Source organism: Acomys minous (genome assembly GCF_964271855.1).
Source record: "Acomys minous genome assembly, chromosome: 11".
Taxonomy (NCBI): Eukaryota; Metazoa; Chordata; class Mammalia; order Rodentia; family Muridae; genus Acomys; species Acomys minous.
In genome coordinates, this window is record NC_140492.1 from 83,440,971 (window position 1) to 83,455,956 (window position 14,986).

Genomic DNA, 14,986 nt, shown 5'->3' on the forward strand with positions numbered 1-14,986 from the left:
GACAATTACTTCCTGTCGTTGTCACTGCTGTTTTGTTTCTGTCACTGTTATTTAGACACAGTCACACTGTGTTCCCCTGGCTAGCCCAGAACTCAGTACGGAGACGGGGCTGGTCTTAAATTTATAGAGATCTGCCTGCCTCTGCCTGAAAGCTGCAATTAGAGGCGTGCAAACACCCCAGGTCCATTTCTAAAGGAAGACAATTTTGAATGAGTTATCATGAGTGACTCAAACAGCGGTCTTAGGCGGAAGTTCAGACAGCCTGATCTTATTAACCGCTCCGCACTGTAGATGCTCATACAACGCCTCTGTCGGCACGCTGCCGTTACCTGCGATAATGACCACAGCAAAGGCTGCAAACCCAGCGTGGTCCTGTCTGCTCACAACCTGGGCTCCACCTTGAGGGTCTGTGAGAAACACGTAGAAGAACTCCTGCCCCTCAGGCTCCTCGTCATCCAGAATCCGAACCGCTGCTCTACGTTCTCTTTCCCCGTCTAAGAACGTCAGGGTGAGCGTTTGTTCTTCAAAGTCTTCTTCCTCCACTGCCCAAGTGAGGTTGCCAACGCCGTAGGCGTCCTGGAAGGGCCATGCGCTGGGCTCCTTCTCTGCACATCTTCCACCGAAGGTCTTAACCGTCACGCTGACATTGCCTGCAAAGCCACCGGTCCTCTGAATAAGGATTTCTGCAGCGCTGGCTGTGCCATTGGTCACTTCCTCGGCCACATGGACAACGGGAGGTCCAAGGCTGAGCATCCCGCGGGCCACAGCATGAGCAGCTCCCGGGGTCAAGGCAGGCTCCTCGGGCACGGCACTGGCACTGTGAGCGGTGACAAGTTTCTCAGGGATGGCAGACACACCTGTGGTCTCTGTAACAGCGGCAAAGACCTCGGTGGTGGACGGAACGGCAGTTGTCCGACTTGGGTTAGGCTGTGTGGTGGAACCAGCTTCCGCAGCAAGGAGAGTGCTGTCAACTTCCACTGGCATTGCTGTCCCAGGGAAAGTAGCACCCACCCCAGCCAGGCCATCATCGTCCACTACGGTGACCACTGCAACCCTGAGATCTGGATGTAGGCGAGGTCTCCAATTCACATCCCCCTGGCCTAGTCCCCTAGCATCAACTGAAGTGAGATGAATGTAAAACGTTTCTTCCATCTCAGGAAGCTGATCATTAATAACGGTTATTTCAAAATCAGCCTCAGCTTGGAATCTCTGGAAGGAAACTTCCCCGCGCTGAACAGGCTCGAAGTCTTCCAGAGGCTTGGCGCTTCCTGCTGCGGTCTCGTAGGAGACTTTAACCAGATCACCGTGGAACCCGAACAGTCTCTGCACATGTATGCGGATCGTCTGTGCATCCTCCGGCACCGTGATAGCTCGTGAACTCGGGGAAAACTGGAAGACTCCCATGGGTTCAATTTCAGCAGTGGTGAAACCTGGTCTGGAAAAATTAAACCATAAGAAGTGACTTTAATGTAGGGGCACCACTATAGGGTTCTTTATCTCAATACTTAAAAGGCTGTCGTAGCAGGTTACCAAGAAGAGACTTGATACCCTATGAGCATATACAGGGGGAGGAGGTCCCCCTTAGGCACAGTCATAGGGGAGGGAAGTAAGGGGAAATGGGAGGGAGGGAAGAATGGGAGGATACAAGGGATGGGATAACCATTGAGATGTAACAAGAATAAATTAATTTTTAAAAAAGACTATAAATAAATAAATAAATACTTTAGAAGCTGCTCATCCCTAAGAATCATTTTAGAAATTCCATGTTCCTTTTGAACTCCATAAAACCTTACTTACACACTGATGAGCAAAAGCCCAAGAAACGTACAAGCAGAGGCTGCAGCGGCAGGAACAGGGCCTGGCACGGCCCAACGAGGGTGCTTTACGAGCTCTGATGCCCTGTCATTGAGGAGCAGTAGTCTGGCTGCCTGAAACACGCGGGGCCTAAGGTCAGCACAAATGGACAGACCCCCTATGACGCCTCCTCTCTTAGCTACAGGCTTCTGTACTGGGAGCCAAATTCTTTTGTCTTCCAGCTCTCAGCAAGGAAACTATTCTCTCACAAATTTATTACTAGCACTCATGAGTTAGAAACATTCCTGGTTAGCTGGGCATGGTGGCACATGCTTTTAATCCTAGCACTTGGGAGGCAGAGGCAGGCGGATTGCTGTGAGTTCGAGGTCAGCCTGGTCTACAAGCGAGTCCAGGACAGTCAAGGCTATACAAAGAAACCTGTCTCAAAAAACAAAACAACAACAACAACAACAAAAAACCCAAAAAAACAAAAAAAAGAAAAAAAAAAGAAAGAAAGAAAGAAAGAAAAAGAAAAATAAAACATCCCTGGCTGAAAAATGTGTCCGTGACTCTTATCTGTGTAATTTTATTCAGAACATTACATCAGAAGTTATATTTCGTGGTACACTACCCTACTCCTGACCAAAGACGTGTTTCTTTGGGGTAGCATTTATGGAAAACGTATAAATGACTATGCTTATATTCACATATTATTCTGTCAAATTTATAAATTACATGTATTTGAGTGAGGTTTTACCAGCTCCCTCCAAAGTCCACCGTCTCTACTGAGAAGCACGTAAAATATAGTTAGGAGTTCCGACAGTGGCTGGAGAGACTGAGACCAAATACTGACTTGGATGTGATACTGGGCTCTTTACACAATCTCTCTGTCCTGGTTAGTTGTCTGACTTGATACAAGCTCAAGAGGAACCCCAAGTGAGAAGCTGCCTCTGTCAGATTGCCTATAGGCAAGTCTATGGGGCGGTTTCTTGGCTAATGGTTGCCGAGGGAGGTCCCAGCGTACTGGGAGCAGAGCGAGGGCTGTATAAGAAAGCAAGCCGAGTAAAGCATAAAGAGCAAGCAAGTAAGCAGCGCCCTTCCATGGTCTCTGCATCCGCTTCATCCTCCACATCCTTGCCTTGCCCTCTCGCACTGACAGGGTGTGACCTGAGAGTTGTAGTGTGACATGAATACTGTCCCCTTACGTTTCTTTCAGTCATGGTGTTTTATCACAGCAACAGTACACAGTTGGTACAGGAGCAGGGCAGGCTTACAGCAACGTCTGGTTCCGGGTAACTGCTATAAAGCGGTTCGTTATTAATGATGCTGTGAAAGACATTTCAATTTGTCATTCTGAAGTATTTCTTTGGACAGATATCATTGTAAATTGGGCATATCAAACCTTATTTGCTTCTACAGATAGCTGTTCCTCGTGTGCAAATATGTATGCAACCGTCTTTAAAAGCACAGTTGTCCTTTGATGTGTCTCTCAGCCCATCCCTAGTAGGACAAAAGTCAACTGCCTTTAGGCAGAATGTATATACCTGAAAGTATACTGGGTTCCACAGAAACAGTTATTATAAATAAGTAACGGTGCTAAATAAAATTTAAGCAGAAAGGAGCCTCTGATTTCACCAAGTAACGCCATTAACTCACTGTAGTACATTTACTCATATTCTTAAGATTTGGGGAAATAAGTTTGCAGCTCTTCCAGAGAGGATAATTCTCGTTAGGGAAGCTGTGAGCCCAGATGTCCACTCTGAGGCTGGAGGTCAAGGTGCGCTCTTGGCATGGCAGAGAAAGTGGGGCCTGTGCTGACAGTGTTCTCTCACCTCGTCTCTGGCATGCAAGCTGTGAGGTGTTCCATGCCAAACACATGACGTCATGCTTTAGTGTGACTGACGCACTGCAAATGCTCCCTTTACTCAGTGGTTCTTAACCTTGCTTACGCTGCGACCCCTTCTACTGAGTTCCTCATGGTGTGATGACGCCCAACCGGAACACTATTTTCGTTGCTACTTCACAACTGTAAGTTTGATACTGGGATGACTCAGAATGTCAACATCCGATATGTGAAAGGATTGTTTGACCCCGAAGAGGTCACGACCCACGCCCTCAGATGCTGAGATTACCCTGGCCATACCTCAGCTGAGCTCCACCAGCAGTGCTGCTCCTCAGGCCTGAGAGATGGAGGACAAAGGCCTCTGGCCGTCCAGGGCTGGGAAGCGTCCACAGCATAGTTCCTTTCCTCCGTTCTCCATGCGCAAAGGAAAGGCTCCCTGGAAGAAGAAGCAGACAGTGGAAGCAGCCATCAGGCCTCGCTTCTGCCTTTCCCACTCTAGTCTACATGCACAAGCGTTCTATCTTCACATAAGTGTGTGCCATGTGTGTGCAAGGGCTCCTGTGGAGGCCAGAAAGGGCATAGGATCCCTTGGGACTGGAGTCACACATTGTGTTCCTTAAATTGGAATTTGATGCTAAGACACATGCTGAAACGACCTCTTTCCCAAAATTGGATTTGATTCCAAAAAGGTAACACGTTTACTAAGGAGGAAAAGAGACGAATACATCTATAGAAATCTCCTGAGAGAGCACACAGACCTGTTTCTGCTCCCTGCACATTCCCCTGTTTCCTTTACCTTCCTCTCCCTCTCTCCCTCCCCTTCCCTCTCTTTCTCCTCAGTCGCCAAATCTAGCAATGGAAAGAGAGTGTCTGGCATGGTGTGAAGCAAGCTTGGTGCCGAGCTCTGGTTTAAATTCTGGCCACAGCACTTTTTTTTTTAACAGCTGGGTATCATGGGAATTTGGGGGTAAGTTATCACAATATATGTATTTTACTTTAGATCACTTCAGAGGAAACCGAAATGAGTAAGAAAGAACACATGAGTTGAGGAATTATATTTGTTCTTTATGATATTTAAAAGTCACTGTAAAAGCTCATAGGATAATCTAACATATTTGAAGACACCTACTGTTTATGAATTCCTTCTTGTTTAAATAAGTTGTTATAGATTCAACAAAAAATTTGAAATTTTTATATGCAAGCAATGTCACATACAAACATATACATAAAGAACAAGATTCTTACATGTAGACCGTAAGTAATTAACTAATACATAAACAGACTTAGCGCCTAAAACAACAGAAAGGATGGAACAGCAACTAACAATAGCCAGGTGTGCAATTGGGAGGCAGAGGCAGGCGGATTGCTGTGAGTTCGAGGCCAGCCTAGTCCACAAAGTGAATCTAGGACAGCCAAGGCTACACAGAGAAATCCTTTTTAGAAGAACCAAATTAAAAAAAAAAAAAGATCTGTGATTTAGGGGACAAGGCAAGAGGGGACTAAGAATGACCATCGGCTGACAAACTGGCTCCAGGTTCCTATGCAGCGGGTGAGGCGTACTCTACCCAAGGCAACCCTGGCGCCACGGTGTCACCCAATGTAGCAGAGGACAAACTCACGCTACACTGGGACGTCTACTGCCACGGCTGCTGACGCAACGGTGCCATTATTTTTTGGTGCCTCAATTCTAATGTCATCTAAAGGGCTTCAGTTGTCACTCAGCTCCTCAGCTGAAGGAAACTAAGGAAAAGGCAAGCATCTGCCTCCACGGAGGAAATGTGGATCTTGGCTTTTACATCACTCATGAGATTTATGAGCCGCAGCGACATCTGCCTGGAGAGCAGGGAAGTCCTGTAAATAAAGGGGGTGCAGAAACGCCTAGACAGAGGTGGGGGTGTTGGTCACAACTGCCTTCAGGGGAAACTGCAGTGAGCTCTGCACCAAGGTTGAGGTCACACCATCCAACATGCATGACTTACTTGTTCTTAAAGGGCTACTGACATAAACATCAGGTACATGGAGTGAGAGCTGCCAATCTGTCATAGCTGCAGGGGACATGAATGGCTGCAAAGCTGCGTTGTCATCTTCTTTCTTTCTTTTTGGTTTTTCAAGACAGGATTTCTCTGTGTAGCCTTGACTGTCCTGGACTCGCATTGTAGACCAGGCTGGCCTCGAACTCACAGAGACCTGCCTGCCTCTGCCTCCCCGAGCGCTGGGATGACAGGTGTGTGCCACCGTGCCTAGCTAAAACTGTGTAAACTTGATACCAAATAAGCCAATGAAGATGCTGAAAACTACTTTTAGCAAATTACTAAGAACTGATGGAGCTGTTGGCTTGGCCATCGGTTTTCACATGGTGTTTTAGGCTTTCAATTTGATTGCAAAGCACCTCCCTTCCCCCCCCCCCCCCCAGGAGCCTGTGTCACCTTAGTCATGCAGAGGAGCACAGGTGTCAATGCAGGAGCAGTGAATGAGTGTCCAGGGGACAGGTGACGTGGAAGGCCGCCAACTGCACAGCTGCATAGTCTGCAGCCTGGAGTAGAGGAGCTAAAACTCACCCAGGGTTGGCGTCATGTTGCCGATGACAACAAGCTCAGGGATTTCTGAGCCAGGAGCATAGCCAGTGGTCCAGGTCACAGAGAGGCTGCCATACGTGCCTCTCCGAGAGACCACGACCTCACTTGTGCCAGCTGTGAAGTCCACAAGTTGGAAAGCAGTGGATTCAAATCCAACCTGAAAAAAGATGTGATTAGAGGGTTATCAACTCCTGTGAAATCTCCTGGTCTCTGAGAAACACGTTAATAACCATTAACTCCTCTTTGGATTATACAATTTATGCCCCCAGATGATGATATACCCAGATGAGAATACTTAATAAAAAATCTCAAGAGTTGAAATTTCGTTATGTTCTAGGCTTCAGATTATAGTTTCTAGTTTTCTTTTTTTTTGGATGTAATCATTTGAACTATAAAATATCCAAAAAATAAATGTAATCATAATTATATAAAAGCAAGAGTTTAAATTACATTGCTGTAAAAGTCTGTGATGGCTGTATGTCACTCATTTATTCATTAATATTAATTAATGAATTTATCCATCAGGTACAGGTCCATATCCATATATCCCAGGCTGGCTGATTGACTCAGAACACTACCAAGGATGATCTTGAGTTTCCCAATAACTGAATGTCAGAGACTTAACCTGTTTCTTTCTTTCCTCATCAAACCAGACCCTCTATTAAAGCCTTTGGTTCCTTCATTTAAATATGACATTTTGGGAGAAAGCTTGGAAGGCATGTTTGTGGTTTGTTTGGGGTTTTTCTTGCTCATCTGAAGTAACTATGCTTCATGCAGCCATCGAGTAGGATTTCATGTGGAGGGTCCTCCTCCAGGGTGTGTGGCTCAGAGCCAGAATTAGTTTTAATCGGGGTTTATGGTAAAGGCTGATTCCAGTCTTATCTGATTGAGCAGCTCAGCTCACATCTCCCGGTCTCAACAAATGGAATCCTAGGCTGTCAGCCCCCTTTACAATTCTGAAGGAGTACATCCAGAAACATCTGGAAATGTGGGCTTTCTGAGGGAGGGACACTTCCCTTCTGGAGTGCTCGAAGCCCAACGAGCAACAGCAACCTTAAGAAGTTTGTTTGCTTGTTGGAAACAGCGTCTTCCCACAGCCCTGGGCCTGCAACCCACTGAATGGACCAAGCTGGTCACACAGAGACAGAGACCTGCCTGGGATTAAGGTGTGTGCGCCCAGGCACGGTCTGTTTTTGTTGTTTTTTAATGTTTGTGGACTCCACTTTAGGGACAGAGCGAATGCATTCCCTGTGGAGCAGGTGCCCAGGCGGGATCAGTGGAAGTGCATCCACTAATGGCCTGAGATCACCCATGCCCACATTCCTGTAAGTCATTTGTCCCATGCTATGTCCCTCTTAGGCCAGGCCTGCACACGCTGGGCTCCTCAGGGACCAACGGGACAGGGTTATGTCCTTATCCACCTTGAAAAACACATGTCGTGGACGACAGCATTTTTTGTTTTGTTTTGTTTTTTGTTTTTGGAACGAGCCTAAAAGGAAAGGGTTTCTGTTGTTGCTGTTGTTTGTTTTGTTTTACTACGACTTTTTGGTGAGCCTATGGAGTGACTAGGAATAATCTTTTTAACTTTAAAAAAAAAACAAAAACAAAAACAGACTCAGGTTAGAACAGTCGCCAACACTTACTTAAATCAGCACAAACTATCTGTGACAAGCCAAAGCCTAAGTGTCAAACGTGAAATTGTTAGCAAATGAAAAAGTCTAAAATGCTTTGTTCCCATTTTAATTTCTCAGCATTAAGTGCCTCCGTGGGACGGATTTGACATTAGCACTTGGAAATTTTGGCTTTAAGTGACTATTCTTTTAAAAAGGACCCAACATTCTAACTGTGTACAATAAAAATCTTTCAGTAAGATGAAGGAGAAAATAAGTTTTCTAACTATTCTGTCTTTAAGTGACTGTTCTTTTAAAAAGAACCTAATCTTTCAACAACTAAAAGGGAAAATAAAGTTTCTAAATATTTTGGCTTTAAGCTACTATTCTTTAAAAAAAAAAAAAAAGCACCTAACATTCTGTGTAAGGTAAAAATCTTTCAAGAAGCTGAAAGGGAAAATAAATTTTCTAACTAATATTTAAAGTTGACAAATTATTTTGATATAATAGATCCGTTAATATTCATGAGACTTTATATTTGAGAAAGAGGTTAATCTTAAAAAAGAAAACAAAGCAAAAAACCAAACAAACAAAAACCACTGTTTTGTCAGGATATTTTTACCCCCGATAAGTCAATATGCTCCAGTGGATGGTCCCAGCCCATGAATGAATGGACTTGGTGGGCTTTTTAATTTTAATTTTAAAAAGGGACAAGAGTTGTGAACAGTGGGAAGATGAGACATAGATCTTCGAGGAGTTATAGGGCAAGAGGAGGGTGAACACGATCAAAATTCCCTGCATTCAATCCACAAAGTATTTTTTAACCCGTATTTTTATAAATAAATTGTGGTCTGTGCTGTCACCAGAAACCGTGTGGAAGCCCATGATCCGAGCTCCTGCTGACTGTGAAGAGCAGGGAAGAACCCTTCACGGTGGCACTGATGCCTACAGATGCACAGCTGAGAAACAGGGGCAAGGAAGGCTTTCATGATGACCCCTGCTAAAATAACAGCCTGGAAAGGAAACCATCCATAGAACTTCTATTAAAAATTGTGATAAGGATGAGGAAGTGCAGCTCCCCGCATTTGATGTTTTCTGACAGGAATGCAGGTGGGGAGGGACTCAGCTGTCTTTAAGGGGCTGGCCACTGGGAGTTTGACCATGTTTCGGTGAGTAGACGGACAAAACAAAATAGACTAGGTTGTGTTTTGTTTTGTTTTGTTTTGTTTTCAGGGGCAGGGTGAGGAGGTCACCAGAGCATGGAGGCAAACAGGAAAGGGCTGGGAGGTGACTGAGATTAGGGTGTACAAGGTGAAACTCCCAAAGAATCAATAAAAATATTATTTTAGATAAATAAGTACATAAATTCTCTAAGACCTTAGTGCTTCCTGTTCGTGCTGCCCTCTTGTGGTGAGCTGGAGAACTACACCCAGGACCAATTACCTGGGAATTGGCAGCTTCCTCAGGCACAGGAAGGACAACTGATTTTGCTTCCTGGAGAATTGTTGGCATTCCATAGAAAGGTCCGCTGAGAAGCTTGGCAGACACCAGCTGCAGGGTGAAATTTGAGCCCAGCGATAGGAAGACCTGTAACCAAACAGTCAAGTAATCCTAAGAGTAAAATAAGAGACGTGACCTGAGTCACAGCACACTGCTAAGTTCCTTGAGTACGAGGCAACTTCATCAACACAAGCCTCATGTCATCAGGGAGTCTAAAGAATGCTGAGAACCTCAGGGGACATCTGCAGAGCCGAGGAGACGGGAAAAGCACACAGTGGGGTGGAAGTGGGTCACCCAGCTGTTGACCTCTTCACCAAGCAGTAACTAGTGATTCCAACAACAGCTACTCAGAAAGGACGGGGACACGGGTGCCTTTGCCATTTCAGTACTTTGGGCAAATAAAAATCATTAGCACTGAAAAGCCTGAAAAACAAGGCCAAGCTCGGGGCCATTTGATCCCTGCCCTAGTTCCAAGAAACCAGCAAAACAAAAAACCACCTGCAGTTTTAGGAAAACATCCCCTGCGGAAAACCCCCACAAGACCTGCTCTCTGCCCCCAGTTAACCCGGCCCGAGCCAATCATCCTGCTCACATACCTCAGATACAGCAGCCCAACCAATCAGTTTAAAGGTCAGGTCCTCCCCCTGGCTTGCGGTTTTAGCCTTTATAAGCAGTCTGTAACAGCTACTGGGGTCTTTTGCGTCCCTAGTGCTGAGAGACCTTGACACATCAACAATTGGGACTTCTGGTGTGTCAGTAATAAATTTTACCTATACCTCTCAGCTAGTGTGACTTGAGTCTTGTGGTGACCCCCTTACCGAATTGGACTTCCAAGGTCCAACATTTTGGGCCAGGGTCCAACAGCACGGGCGCTGGGTTAGTAATGCCAAAAGTTTAGCAACTAGCAAACTGCGAAATCCCGCAGTCGCACTAGAATTATCTGAAACTCGTAGTAGTGTATCTTTTTATGGAAACATGCCGTTGTTCGTGGCTGACCAAAGCACTCGTGCCTGGGAAGCGGGTCCACTGACCTCAGTGAGCTTCAGCGCGATCTTGTCCTTAAACTCATGCACAACGCATGCGCGGTTGTCTCAGACATACACCATGACGTTCTCTGAGCAGAACGCTTAGGTCATTGCTAAGCACATCGTAAGTCCTGTCGGTAGCACTTCTCCTTTTCCAAATGTCCCGCCCCGTACAGGTCAACTCATGGAGGGCAGCTAATGGCTTTCTTTTTTCCAATTCCATAAAGACTGAAGGATCCGGCACCAGTCTGAAGTGCCAAGTCATCTGACCCTTCCTGCCTAGGCCCTGGGCTGATGGCCTATTGAGTACACACAGGTCCCCGGGGCAAGTGACAGTAAAGTTGAACATGAAACATGTTAGGGTCATAAACGTTAAGAGTCTAGATAATCGCTTTTAGTGAATATTTGTGTACAAATAAAAATAACTTACGACCAGGCTGGAGAGACAGCTAAGAGACTGAGAGCATTTGGCTACTCTTTTAAAGGGCCCAGGCTCAATTCTTGGCACCAACACCGACAGAAGCTCACAACTCACTGTAACTCCAGTCCCAGGGCATCTGATACCCTCTTCCGGTTTGTGGGCATCAGGAAACACATATAACTCACAGACCTATCTGCAGATAAAATACTCACATACATAAAATCAAACGAATAATTCAAAAACCAAGTAGCTTATCCTATCTTATGCATGTGCGTCTATGACACTGCTTGCCCATGTGTGGTTGCATGGCTTCTTATCTATGGTTTCTTAGCTATGACAAGCACTGTGACCAAAAGCAACTTGGGGAGGAAGGGGCTTATTTCAGCCTACAACCCTCAGATCACAGTGCATCGGTGAAGGAAGTTGGGGCAGGAACTGCAGGCAGGGACTGAAACAGAGGCAGCAGAGGACTGCTGCTTACTGGCTTGCTCCTCTTGGCTTGCTCAGCCTGACTCCTTACACAACAGCCCAGGGATGCCACTGTCTACAGTCAGTTGGTCTTTCCTGTCTAAATCATCAATCAAGAAAACACCAGACTAACCTACCGGCTGATCTTATAGAGGGATATGACTCTAGCTTGTGTCAAGTTGACAGAAACCAAGCAAGGCAGTGGGGACTCTTTTGGACAAGCAGAAAGTGCACAGCAGTGGTGACGAGGTCCCAATCATCTTTGTTGTTACTGAGCATCTTACAATAGCCGGTGTGGTCCAAGTGCTTGACCGTTGGTTGGTCCAAGCAGAAAGGTAAAACTGCTACTGCGTTCTGACTTACCCACTTCTAAAACTAAGACTGGTTCCTTCCATGTGACGAGTCTCACTGTCAGTCTGCCGCTCCCATGAAGAAACACAGTTGGAGTAACACAGCCTACAGTCCAACCCAAGGTCCCGGTGTCCGGCCAACATTAAGGATGCTCTTAGCTTTCACAGTCTGATGGAACCTTCCCCGTTTGCAGACCCACTTAAAGATCAGAAGCCACTGCACAAATGGTTACATTTCCGAGTGCTTTTGGTGCTTCTCTGGAGCTTATTTGTATAAAACCCCCACTTGAACCCAACACTGTAAAGCAGAGAAGTTTATGAAAAATCTTATAACTAAAACCTCAGATTTTGAAGAAAAACTTATTCTATGCATTGAGGGTAAACGGAAGATGATGACCATTGGGAAAAGTCCTGTCTTGGGTTCGTGTGTATATAACCTTCATGTACTCCACACATCTACCTGGAAACTCAACCCCTCATGTACACCACACACCTTGGGGGGTGTGAGTGAATACACAGAAGCTCAACTGTGGTAATTTTCAAAAAGGCAAGCATAAATGGTATCACTAATAGTTCTGGATGTATTTTGTGTCATACACCCTGGAAGGAAGGTATATGACAGACAAGATACAACTTGAAATAGATTAATGAAAGCTGTGAGCAAGTGCAGAAAATTTTAAAAAGCTTTATATATATACATCCTCTAGTAAGATCCTGCTAATCTTTGCTAAAAATTATGAAGGCAATTAAGATATATTAAGAAACACCTAGATAATAGTTCAAGTATGGTATTTAAGAAACCAAATGATGCTTCAAACAATACCATTAAGGTATCTATGTGACATGGGAAAAAAAAAAATGACCAGACTTTCAAACTGTTCCACAGGCCACCAGAAACAGCCTGGTGGCTACGGATCTCAGGCCCATCAGTCCCTATACTATGCATTGTGTAGTTGTTTCTGAGAGCGATTCTGTACTCTAAGTATTGCCTGATAAAAACAACGGGCTGGTCTACACTGCTCTACGGCAAACCTTAGTAACCAGTGACTGCATACTACAAAACGACAGAAATATATTCATTGCAAAGCTAAAGCGATGACGTTTAGTGTTCATCAGCATATTATGATTTCAGTATGGTCAGAATGTGACGCTATGGATGGATGGGAATAGGTATTTATATTCATCATTACAGCTTAATGTCTGTTTGAGAATTTCATGTGTGCACATAATGTGTTTTGATATAATCCACCCTCTACTTTCTCTCTTACAATGCTTTCTTTTCCTCACTAGTTTTATATAGTAACTGCTATGCATTTTCTGAGGCAGTCTTATGGTTTCCTTTAAATATCTAACTAAGCCTTTCAACTGGATCAGGAGGGACACAAGGGCTCTCCCAAAAGAGCTCTGCTGGAACTTTCAGGAACTTGAAGGTGTGCTACAAACCTGTCTCTTCAAGGGCACCACGTCTACTTTATATCCGGCACCGTCTTGGATCACCAGCTCTCTCTCTCCATCGTCAGTGGCAAATGGGTCTTCCTTATTGTCGGACAGGATTTGAACCCTAACAGCCACATCGCCAAACATTCCGGCAAGCCGGGTGACGTTGATCTGGATGGATCTAATGAGGCTCTTCTGCCCGAGCAGTACTGACTGATGCTCTGAACGCAAGGCGAACACGCCATGCGGGTCGTCATTCCCAGACACGGAGAACCACGTGGTGCACTTTGCCAGCTCCAGTTCGGCGCCTCCCTCCACAGAAACCAGCCGGACAGCGTACTCTTCCTCTACCTCAGGCACATCATCCGGCAGCAAATGGACAGCAAAGCTTGCTTCACGCTCTCCGTCGGCGATGGTGAAAAACCCACTGGTGGAAAGGAAGTCCCCAGTGACGTCAAACTCACTGCTTATCTCCCAGTGCACCTGGGGTGAAAGGGAGACATCAGAAGTTATCTAACGCAGTGCGCGGAGCGAGAAAACTCCCAGCGCTAGTCCCTCTTGGATGTACAAAGAAATATAACGTAAGTGTTCTTACAGTAGCACAAACTTCGACGTATATGCTAGTTTGGAAGTACATTAACTCCTTTCATATACAATCTGAAGAACAGGATGTTTTTAAAATCATATTATTCACCTGCTTCTAAAATAAGAGCATGATTTGAAAAGAGAAGCCAGTAAACTCCAACATGCCATTCTGCATCAATTTGTGAGCCATAAACAGTATTTTAATACCAAAAATAAGTATATGGCATATCCTAAATGACACCTGTATATACACTCAGAGGACACCATACCATACTGTAGAGATATTCGCTCACTATAGCAAAGAACTGCAATCAACCTAGTTGTCCATTAACAGATGAATGGAAAATGACACTTTAATATATGTGCATATTTAATAATTCTATTAAACTCTAAAGAAAATGAAGATAAAAATTTTGGTGGAAAATGGGTGAACTTAGACTGTATAATAGCAAGAGAAGTCACACAACCTCAGGAAGAAGAAAAACACTGCATGTTTTCCCTCATCTGTGGAATCTAGCCAATAATACATGCCTAGATGTAAGCAAATAAATGCGCATGTGGCTACAGTGTAACATGTAGAAAAAAAACCACGGAAGGCTAATTATTGGGGGATGAGGAAGGCCACGGTGCAGGGCATGGTCACTAATTATGAAAGAAGACAGAAAGAGAATTGTTTTCCAGTTCCAATCCTGCCGTGGCTTAGTGTTATTGTTGTTTGGTGGGTGGTGGGTAAGTACACAAAATGTATTTGAGACTGGAAGTGTAAACAGTTAGTGTGCTGCTCCGCAACTTGCATTTCGAATGCCTATTTTAACTGTGTAAAAGCTCACCGAGTCATACAGACTTTGGGCCAGGTAATTTTGGGGTGGGATGTCTTTATTTACATGCAAGTTTAACAGGAAAGTTTCTAAAAAATTTTCCAAGTATAAAACTCAACTATTTTATTTTTTTAATAAAATACTCTTTCAAATAATGATAATTCATCATTACATCACAAGTGCTACCACCAGACCACAAACTTCTGAATGGAAAAAAAAAAAGGCTAATCTTCAATTCAGAGGAGAGATGGAGTTCTCCCAAGAGCAGGCGACACCCAAAAACCCTAGCTCTGGGTCTTTGGAAACCTTTGCTTACATGGAAACATCCTGGGAGAAATAAAGCCTAGACAAATGTAAGAAGCAATCTACAAAAGTCACTGAGGGGTTTAAGCAGGGAGGCTTCCCGCTAGAGCAAATGAGAACACAGAAAACAGCAGCCGTCACGATGGTGAAAACGGTCCGTTCTGGTCACTGTGCCAAGTCTAACTTAGCAGGTCAGGGCCGGTTCTCCTGCAGGACGCAAAGGCACATAAGCCTCCAAGTTCCTCTGCAGAGCCCA

The 14,986-nt window shown here is 44.9% G+C and overlaps 1 protein-coding gene across 1 annotated transcript in view; it reads right to left on the minus strand.

Annotated features, from left to right (window-relative positions):
- The window catches only part of ADGRV1 (adhesion G protein-coupled receptor V1), a 517,649-nt gene that overhangs the window by 310,575 nt on the left and 192,088 nt on the right, over window positions 1-14,986 (minus strand). The window contains exons 71-75 of the mRNA XM_084801946.1: window positions 13,031-13,507; window positions 9,267-9,410; window positions 6,196-6,370; window positions 3,938-4,073; window positions 330-1,435 (exon numbers count right to left, since the gene is read on the minus strand). Of these exons, the coding sequence (XP_084658072.1) occupies window positions 330-1,435; window positions 3,938-4,073; window positions 6,196-6,370; window positions 9,267-9,410; window positions 13,031-13,507 (2,038 nt within the window). The remainder of the gene's footprint in view (window positions 1-329; window positions 1,436-3,937; window positions 4,074-6,195; window positions 6,371-9,266; window positions 9,411-13,030; window positions 13,508-14,986) is intronic.